General features: G+C 54.4%; 2 protein-coding genes across 2 annotated transcripts; one reads left to right on the top strand and one right to left on the bottom strand.

Annotated features, from left to right (window-relative positions):
- Positions 1-1873: 1873 nt before the first annotated feature.
- LOC136536406 (secreted RxLR effector protein 161-like) lies at positions 1874-3751 on the top strand. Its single transcript, XM_066528713.1, has 2 exons — positions 1874-2302; positions 3704-3751. Exons 1-2 carry the CDS (start codon positions 1874-1876, stop codon positions 3749-3751), a joined length of 477 nt encoding a protein of 158 aa, XP_066384810.1.
- Positions 3752-7566: 3815 nt separating this feature from the next.
- On the bottom strand, positions 7567-7986 carry LOC136536405 (uncharacterized). The gene has a single exon (XM_066528712.1). It carries the CDS (start codon positions 7984-7986, stop codon positions 7567-7569), a length of 420 nt encoding a protein of 139 aa, XP_066384809.1.
- Between the last annotated feature and the right edge of the window lie 2420 nt (positions 7987-10406).

The following is a 10406-nucleotide window of genomic DNA, read 5'->3' as shown; positions in this document are numbered from 1 at the left end:
CACTGCGTACTGTGTGGATCAGGGTGTGGGGCAACACCACACCATGCCGTACTCACCACAACAGAATGGCGTGGTGGAGCGATGGAACCAGACGGTGGTCGGCATGGCCCGATCCATGATGAACGCCAAAGGCATGCCGGTAAGGTTCTAGGGGGAGGCGGTGACCACGGCGGTATTCATCCTCAATCACGCTCCGACCAAGGCCCTGATGGGCAAGACATCATTCGAAGCTTGGTATGGGCGCAAGCCGAGCGTGTCCTTCCTCTGGACATTCGGCTGCATCGGCCATGTTAGGAAGACAAAGCCGAACCTCACCAAGCTAGAGGACAGGAGCACACCGATGGTGTTCCTAGGTTACGTGGAGGGTACCAAGGCATACTGGCTCTATGATCCACACAGAGACAAGGTGTTTGTCTCGCGCGACATCATATTCGATGAGAAGGCGGCTTAGGACTGGAGCAGTCCGAGCACGGGGGAAGCTGGCGGCTTCACTAGCACCTTCGTCGTCGAGCACTTGGTCATCCACGGTGGTGGAGACGCTAGGGAAGAGGTGCTGAGCACTCCAGGAGGAGTGCCGAGCACTCTGGCGATAGAGCTAAGCACTCCTAGGGCAGTGCCGAGCACTTCGGGAGGGATGTCGAGCACTTAGGGAAGAGTGTCGAGCACTCCTGGAGGGATGTTGAGTATGCCAGGAGTGGTGCCAGGAGGTTCTGTAGTGGTGGCGACCACTCTAGGACGGGTGCCGAGCACTCCCGTGGCAGAGCCAAGACGTCTTGTAGTGGTGCCGACCACTCCAACACTGAGGCTAGGCACTCCTATAGTGTGGTCGAACACTGCGGGAATTATGACGAGCTATCTAGAAGTAGTGCCGAGCACTCTAGGTGCTGTGCCAATCACTCTGGCGGAACAGGGGACTCCATCGATGCCGATCGAGTTCGCCTCACCCCCAAGTGACATCACTGAGTTCGTGGACAACTACCACAAAGGTGAGGAGGTGCGGTTCCGTAGGCTGGACAACATTGTCGGCGGCACAGGTCCCTCAGGTCTGGCGGGCAGGCTGCTCAATGACGTAGAGCTGCTACTCGTCAGTGTAGAGGAACCACCCACGTTCGCGCTAGCCGAGTGCGATGGAAACTGGCAACGGGCGATGATGGAGGAGATGAAGGCGATCGAGGAAAACAAAACTTGGCAGCTCGTCGATCCACCTCCAGGATGTCGTCCGATCAGCCTAAAGTGGGTGTACAAGGTCAAGCGGGACGAGCTCGGCGCCATTGTCAAGCACAAGGCGTGCCTCGTCACTCGAGGCTTTGTTCAGCGCGAGGGCATAGACTTCGAGGAGGTATTTGCGCCAGTAGCGCACATGGAGTCGGTCCGTTTGCTACTAGCCTTGGCAGCAGTAAAGGACTAATGCGTCCATCAGTTGGACGTTAAATCGGCCTTCCTCAACAACGAGCTAGCGGAGATGATCTTCGTCAGGCAACCTCCAGGTTTCACTGTCAAGAGAGAGGAGCACAGGGTGCTCCGACTACGCAAGGTGCTCTACGGGCTGCGGTAGGCCCCGCAAGTATGGAACGCCAAGCTTGACGCCACGCTGAGCGAGCTTGGGTTTTAGAGGTGCGCAACCGAGCACGTGCTCTACACGCGGCAACGGGGGAAGGAGGAGCTCGTCGTCAGCGTGTATGTGGATGACTTAATCGTCATCGGCGCGCGCACGGAGGACATCAACAGCTTCAAGCGCGAGATGACGGCTCGTTTTTAAATGAGCGATCTCGGCGCACTCTCCTACTACCTCGGCATTGAGGTGAGACAGGGGAAGGAGGAACTCACGCTTGGTCAGAGCGCGTATGCCTCCAAGCTGTTGGAGCGGAGCGGCATGGCTAAGTGCAAGCCATGCGTGACTCTGATAGAGGAGCGGCTGAAGCTGACGAAGGTCAGCACCGCGGCGATGGTGGATGCAACACTCTATCGGAGCATCGTCAGCGGTCTGCGCTACCTAGTCCACACGAGGGCAGACATTACGTTCGTTGTGGGCTACGTCAGTCGCTTCATGGAGGATCCCAGAGAGGATCACTGGGCTGCGGTGAAGCGGCTACTGCGCTACGTCAAAGGGACAGTGGATCAGGGGATCATTTTTTCCAAGACCAGCGGGAGTAGGCTGCAGCTCACTGTGTTCAACGATGCAGACATAGCGGGGGACATCGATGGACGACGGAGCACCTCTGGCGTGCCCGTCTTCCTCGCGTCGGCTCTAATTTCATGGTTGTCGCTGAAACAGAAGGTGGTGGCGCTATCTATGTGCGAGGTAGAGTACGTAGCGGCGGCCACAGCGGCGTGCCAAGTTGTGTGGCTATGCCGGCTGCTGGGCGAGCTGACCGGTGTGGAAGCTCACCCACCAGCACTGATGGTGGACAACCAGCCCGCCATCGCCCTCGCGAAGAATCCGGTTCTGCACAACCGGAGTAAACACATTGACGTGAAGTTCCACTTCCTCAGGGACTGTGTCGATGGAGGGCAGATCGTCATCGAGTTTGTCGAAACTGGTCGGCAACTCGCGAACGTCCTCACCAAGCCGCTCGGACGTCTTTGACTCATGGAGCTGAAGGAGATGATCGGCATGAAGGGGTACAAGGGTTAGCAGTAAGATTAGGGGAAGATTGTTAGATAATCTACTGCTACCTTGTGTGAACACAGCAAGGGAAGGCGGCGCTGAAAGGCCCCCTGCTGTGATACTGTAGCCGCTGCAGTTGCAGGCGCCGCACGGCTTACCTGCAGCACTGTAGCCACATGTAGAGGCCGGCGCAGAGTCAGTCCTGTTGTGTTATCTAGTTACTGTTACAGCATGTACGCTGTACTAGGACTAGATGGATAGAGTTGTATAAATAGACATACACAGCAACTCAGTAAAGAGAGTTCAGATTTGCCATCTCTCAGACAGGGCTTCGGCCAACGCTGGTATCTTATACTGTGTGTGCATGCTCTATTCTCCCTTCTTCTAGCTCAAGCCATAGTTTGTTGGGACGGACAACGTTTGTTCGTGGTCGACACGGCTAGCGGGTGCTCGGCAACACTAGCGGGTGCTCAGCAAGATTGGTGAGTGGTTCACTCAGAGCTGGTGATCCTGTGGGCATAACACGGAGCATGTCAACATTCTGCATTCCACCTGCCGCCAGTTAGACATGTCCCCAAGCAAACCCAATGACATTTCCGAGTTCTGCTTCCTGCAGTAAGTTAACTGCTCCAATCCCCCCTAACCCCCCTATTAATTAATTCCTAGTATCCATTCTCAGTAGTTCGTGTCAAGCTTGTTGGCTTCTTGTTTTCGCAATCGGGAACATGCTGTTCAGCAGAAAAAAAAACAATAGTTTGGTGTTGAAAAAGAAACATGTAACTGAAAGATTTTCAATTTGCTATCAATTCGCCTTTCCATTAAAAGTCACTTATTCTTATGATTCTTTTTTCCCTTTTTGAACGACGAACTAGAGAGTACGAGGAGTTTGATCATGCGAGTGCAATCCCCTCCCAAAAATTGTTGAGAGATCACAAAATTGTGCCTTCAGTGCTGACAGATACTTGTTGCAGGTCTGAATTCTTGCTTCTCCATGAAAGAATCTTTATTTGACTAAAATATTCTGCTGTACGTCATTATTGTTAAGGTTCCTTGGGATTTTGATTGCCACTTTTTTGTGCTATGAAATTTGTACAGGAGGACCTTAAATGGGATTTCATATTGCCATTCTCTTGTGCTAGATGACTCTGCTATCCAGATCAACAAAGCTCTATATATTATTTGCCAAGTTGCTTCTCGTTCAACTGTGTATAAGATCACTATATCGGATGGAAAGATTGGGTTGCCAAGGCAAGACTCTCACACCGCATTGCGCTGTGGACACGGTTATTATATCTGATGATGAGTATGATCTGATGGAGCATCCTTTATCATGGCATTTTGTTTGTGGCAGAAATTCATATGTGCTGTCTCAAGCAGAGAAAATGAAATCTATAGGCGCAGCTTGGATTCGGGAACCATCAGCCATTCTCCCACAGGAAAACCTGTTCATCTCGATTCAATAGCTCATGTTCTTAATGATGGTAGAAGGATCGTTGCGATAAGTGATTCTCTCGAGTATGTCTATATTTTGTCTAAGCCTCCCGAAAACAGATGGATGCATTGCAGTACACATGGTTCTGTCGATCTGTAAAGGAAGATTAACCTGTCTGGATATGTTGTCTTAAGTGAAGATTCCTTCATGGTTTCTGATGCTGACACAAATAGCTGTTTCTTGCTTGATCTGTCAACGCATAGATGGACTGCTGCCTTGACAAGCTCTTATATTATTGGACTTCTATCAGGGAGATCTTTATATGTAGAGGGTTTTATTTACACATGCAGAGATGGGTGATTTGCTGCTTATGAGATAACTGAACAAGGTGATTCTTACTACCTCGGTGATGAGATTAGTCGGCCGTTTTCATGGCGTATATTTTGGGAGATTGATAGAACGTGCTTTGATTATGTTGGCAAAGACACAATCTCTAGTGCCATTATGTTTTATGTGGTGCAAGGTGATTATTAATTTCTAGCACCTTTTCATTTAAGAGCTCTGAGTTTCTGCAAACTGTTCATCATATCTAATGTGATTGCCTATTTTTGAACTATGCTAGGTGGTGATTATAACCGTCGCGGTGGTTCTCCAGATAATCTATTTATCACCACCGTTCAGGTTAAAACTGAACGAACATATAATGGTATTTTTTTTCTCGAACATGCACTGTAGCACGTATTTCATTAAGAGGAAAAAGACAACATCCAAACAAACAACGGCAGCGTCGACGTAAGGTAACCAAAGGTTGCCCTATCTAGCAGCACAAACATAAAACAGAGCGGCAAAAGAAAAACCAGAGGTAGCCGTCAGCGAGCACACAAGATACTAATTACATGAACGAAGCGAGCGACGACAGAGTCGAATACCAGGCCCGCAACCACAAGTTGCCTCCTGTCGGATCTCCAAACACAGCTCTCGAGCGTCCTTGGCCTCATTCCTGAACGTCCGTGTGTTGCGTTCCTTCCAAAGCACCCAGCGGATTAGCATGAGGAGCGAATCAAAGCCCTTCCTGCTGCCTCGGTGCACCCTACGCCTAGCCCAGGCCCACCAGAGGAAGGGGTCGACGTCACCATGAGCGGCCACGGATGTGAGCCCAAGCTTGGACAGGAGCATTATCCAGACCTGACGGCTGAGGACACAACCCAGCAGGATATGATCTAGAGTTTCGGAGGTTTGAAGACACATGATGCAAGCGTCACTGTCCTGCAGCCCATGACGCATCCGCCGATTCGCGGTCCAGCAACGACGATGCAGAGCCAACCAGAAGAAGAACCTGACCTTGGGCGGTGCGCGCGTCCCCCAAATCAACTTAGCACCGAATGGCGAGGTCGATCCGATGAACATCGCACCATACGCCGACGCCGCGGAGTACTTGTGGTCAGTGGACCAACGCCAGATGACGGAGTCCGTAACCCCCGTCGCAAGCCGTACACCGCGAACCCTCTCCCAGAGGTCCAGGTACTGGAGGAAGACCTGAACAGTTTGTGCCCCAGTAATGTCGGACACTTAGGCGTGATCAGCCAGACCCGACGCCACAGACCTTGACCTCGCCTTCGCCCACGGGACCGAGGCAAACACCGCGGGCGCAATTTGTTCAACACAGCACCCATGAATCCAGGAGTCTTGCTAGAACAGCGTTGAGATCCCGTCCCCGACGACCATCATGGTTGCTGCACGAAAGAGGGCACGCGTGGCTTTGTCTGATGATGACGGAAGGTCGATCCAAGTTTGGTTCGGGTCAACCTTCTGCACCCACTCCCAGTGCAGTCTCAGAGCTAGACCGAACCTTCGCAGGTCGATGATGCCGAGACCACCGAGCTCCTTGGGCCTACAAACCACCTCCCACGCCACGCGACACATGACCGCGCCCACTGTGGCCAACCCAGACCAGATGAACGATCGATGTAGCTTGTCGATGCGGTCGATCGCCCATGGCGACAGGCACACGGCAATGGAGAGGTGCACTGGGATGGCCGAGAGCATCGCCTGTGTCAACGCCACCCTGCCCGCAGTGTTCATGAGCTAACCCTTCCAGAGCGGAATACGCGCCACGACGGTGTCAATGAGGAATTGTTCCTCGGTCCAGCGCAGCCTGCGAGTAGAGATAGGGATGCCCAAGTACTTGCACGGAAAGGCTCCGATTGTGCAGGACAGCATGTTTTGAACGAGCTGAAGCTCCTCCTGTGAACAGGAAATCGGGTTGGCGACACACTTGCCCAAGTTAGTGTACAAACCCGACGCATCACCGAAGATCTGCAGGATGGTTTTAATTGCGACGATGTCGTTCATCTCTGGCTTAATGAACATGACGACGTCGTCCGCGTATAGCGACACCCTTGAACGCACTGCGTCGCACCGGAGAGGTGAGAAGATGGACTGGGACTCAGCCCACCGGATGAGTCCGCCAAGCACCTCCATAGCTAGGACGAACAACATCGGGGACAAGGGGTCACCTTGCCGTAAGCCTTTGGCATGGCAGATGTGGTTGCCTGGTCTACCGTTGAGGAGGACTTTGGTGCTTGCCGATCCAAGGAGGATAGACATCTACTTCCTCCACCGCCTACTGAAGCCGAGCCATTGTAGGACCTCCAAAAGGAAAGGCCAACAGACGGAGTCGAAGGCTTTCACAATATCGATCTTAAGGAGGCAACTCTGCTTCTTCTGGTGCAAGGTCTTGCAGGTCAGTTGAACGGCTCTGAAATTATCATGTATGGACCGTCCCTGGATGAACGCGCTCTGACAGGGATGCACCAGATCATTGAGCACCAGGGCAAGCCGACGGGCAAGACATTTGGCAATAAGCTTTCCAAAGCTATACATAAGGCTGATCGGGCGGTAGTCACTGATCTCCTGGGCTTCATTCTTCTTTTTTAGGAGAATCATGAAGGCGTCATTGATTAAATTGAAGTTGCGCCCGTCCAGCGACTAGAACGCGTTGAAAGCGTTGACGATGTCCTGTTTGATGATCGGCCAGGCTACTTTGTAGAACAGCCCGGTGAAGCCATCCGGCCTCGAAGCTTTGTCCGACGGCAACTCCGAGATGGTCGCCCATATCTCGAACTCGAAGAAGCAGACGTCCAGCATGGATAAATTGTGCTGGGCGAGACCCAGGCTGTCAAAATTCACAGTGGCCGCTCGATGGAATGGAGTGTCGAGCAGGCCGCTGTAGTGGTGATACACTGCATCCGCCATCTGCTCATTGAGGACAAGGTCATTCCCCTAGACTGGCGATGTGGTTCTTTTGACTGCAGTGGCAAGCCTGAAGATGGAAGAACCTCGTGTTGGCGTCCCCTTCGGCTAGGAACATCAACCTAGAGCGCTGCCTGGCGATTGTTCTTTTGAGGGACGTGAGGCCAATGCATTTGCATTTCATTTCCTTTCTCAACGCACTCTCCTCAGTCGACAGGGGTCGCCGGTCTTGCGTGCAATCCAAACGCAAGATGACCTCGCGAGCAATGGCAAGCTACAGCCGGACGCTCCCGATATTGCGCATACTCCAACTTTTTAGTGCGCGAGTGACGTTCATAAGTTTGTAGTCCATGATACGGAACATGTCTGCATGAAGCAAGGTCGGTTCCCATGTCGAGGCGACGACGTCGAGGAACCCAGGCAGCTTTGTCCAGAAGGACTCGAAGCGGAAGTGCTTGCGCACCCAGGGAACGACATCCATGCATAGCAGTAGGGGTGCGTGGTTCGAGCAGTCCGACGAGAGCGCACGCATGTGGTGGTTCGGGTACAGTTCCAACCAATCCACTGAAGCAAAAGCGCGGTCAATGCACTCGAGCGTTGGGTGAAGGCGCTCGTTAGTCCATGTGAACAGGCAGCTGTTGAGGTGCAGCTCCTCGACCGCCACCGCACCAAGAAAATGCTCGAAGCAGCGCATACATCGGCGATCAAGCCGATCATTGTTCTTATCCGCCGCACGGTAGATCATGTTGAAGTCCTCGCAAATGAGCCTGGGACCCAGCAGCGAGGAGCGTAGAGCCGTGAGCTCGTTAAGAAAGCCTGCTGGGCATTAGCATCCAACGGCCCATAAATGACGGTGATCCACCAGGCCAACCTGGGATCACAGCGACTGGTGATTTTGGCAGTTACCGAGTGTGACTGCAGAGACACATGCGACACCGACCAGGCGTCCGTCCTCTAGCTGAGGAGAACACCACCGGTGGTATTCACAGCAGGCAAGAAGGCATACTCAAACGATGTTCCTAGGCATTCAGAAGCAAGTTGGTTGCATACACTAGAGAGCTTAGTCTCCTGCAAGCAGACAAGCGAGACACTGTCCTAGACGATGAAGTCACTAACGACGTTGTGCCGCACGCGACCATTGAGGCCACAGACATTCTAGACTAAGATGTTTTCGTTCAACATCGACAACATTTGGCGATAAGGATGCAGAGGTTTCCTAGATCTCAAGCTCGACCCCCTCGGCAAGCTGGATGCCGTTGATGGCACAACCGGTCAGGAACAGCATCCTGATCGCTTCCCGCTTGGACTCCGAGAGGGGTTCGCCGAACAGTGCCAGGTACTCATCGAAAGCGTCGTCTGCTCCAGTCTGCGCCGGCTGCAGCGGGCGTACTCCCCACTTGGCCATCAACACATTTTGTGCCTGCATCATTGGATTAGGTGCCCTGCATTTGCTCTTGGCCGTGAGCCTGCCGCTCCGACGCGGCGGTGAGAGCGCCATGTCCACCACACGGCTCCTCCTGGGGGCACGTGGTCGAGGGGGCTCAACTATGATAGGCTCTGTGATGACGGAGCACAGCTGCGACCGGAGGCACCTTGAGATCTCCTTCGGTGTAGCCGGTGCTGGCACCGCCGCCGCCGATGCCATCGCGTGCTGCCCAGGCTCGGTTAGAGAGGCCATAGTCGGTGCAAGGTCCGGGCATGATCAGTAGTTGGCGTCGTCCATGCAAGGTCCGGGCCATCATGGTCTGTTGTGCATGCCAGCCGGGATGGGCCGACGAACTCTGCCTAGACATGATTATTCGAAGCCACAGGCACATGGGGACCCGCGGACACGTCTACCCCTAATGTTGAGCAGGACGAACGAGTTGGGCCTGCGAACTCGGCCTCAATGCAAAGAGCCCACCAGTCCTCGGAGGCCACCGTATAGGGGGACGCCAGGATGCGACGGCCCCCATGGAGCATCTGCGGGTCGGCTGCGAGCAAGCGCCCCACAAAGCTAGCCGAAGGTCCTTCGGGCGCACGCATCAGCATAGGAGATGGGCTCGGCCGTACCAGCAGCCGGCAGACGCCTTTGGCACCCGAGGCAGAAGTCAGCGCTACAGCAACCGGTGTGGGCGATGTGGAAGCCAGCTGCAAAGGAGATACATCAGCGGCATGTGGAGCAGTGTCCGATAGTGATGGGGCCTCAGGCACGTGCTCCCGAGGACGCGTAGGCGCACGCACTCGAGGCCGCGGCGATGCGTCATCCAGAATCTCGCGTGGGCCACCAATTGCGACGCCCGCACGCATGAGCCCATGCCCGCCAGGGACCAGTGGGCAACAAACCATCCCGACTAATATGGACGGCCATGCCAATGCGGTCAGGCAAGACGGCGATGAGCGACGACAACGACGACGGTCAATCCCAGGATGATAGCGGTTGAAGTTGCTGTTGGCGGAGCCATCGTCGTTGCTGTCACGGCCGCCGAAGTAGTCATCCTCGAGGGTCGGCCCCCGTGGCTGACCACCGCCGCACCCGTCATGAACCCCGTGGCGGGAGTTGTCATCGCTTGGACCATCGTCTTCATCAGCATCAACCCCATCATGGCCACCGTCTGTAGGGGACGCAGGTAGCGCGCTCCAATCTTGGAACGCAACCAGGCGCAGCCTCACGAGGTAGCGTAGCCCTGGAAGCACGGTCAGAGCGGCCTCAAAGGGGCTGAGGATGTGCGGCTCCAGGATGAACATGACCTGCTCGTCGGGGATGAACCGTGGATGCAAAACCATGCTGTGACGAAGAATTCCTAGTTGTCATCCGCCGGGACATCACTTGGCCGGACAACGTCAACCTCGGCACAAGCGGGGCCGAGGATGGTCTACGCTGTTCTGAGCATGGAGGGGGACGTGCCTCATCCCCACGAGCACCCTAAACGGGAACGACCCAGCACTGGCCAACGACGTCCTCCGCCATGGCCGCCAGAATAGGGGAAGCTGCCCCCCCCCGGCGGCGTGGCAAGTACGCGGTCTCTGTCCTCGCGGCGCCTGAACCGTACGACGAAATCCTCTAGATCGTGTCGCCGAACCACTGCATCCTCTTCCGTCAATCCGAAGCGGCCGAAGAGGAACCGGGCCACC

The sequence above is a fragment of the Miscanthus floridulus genome, chromosome 2 (assembly GCF_019320115.1).
Source record: "Miscanthus floridulus cultivar M001 chromosome 2, ASM1932011v1, whole genome shotgun sequence".
NCBI lineage: Eukaryota > Viridiplantae > Streptophyta > Magnoliopsida > Poales > Poaceae > Miscanthus > Miscanthus floridulus.
This window is presented reverse-complemented; position numbering and strand designations above follow the sequence as displayed.

Bases quoted from the DNA above. Each gene is read 5' to 3' on its own strand.
- LOC136536406 (XM_066528713.1), top strand. From the start codon at position 1,874: ATGGCTAAGTGCAAGCCATGCGTGACTCTGATAGAGGAGCGGCTGAAG. The intron at 2,303-3,703 runs GTAGAGTACGTA...AAATTTGTACAG, and splicing joins TGGCGCTATCTATGTGCGAG to GAGGACCTTAAATGGGATTT.
- LOC136536405 (XM_066528712.1), bottom strand. From the start codon at position 7,986: ATGCGCTGCTTCGAGCATTTTCTTGGTGCGGTGGCGGTCGAGGAGCTG.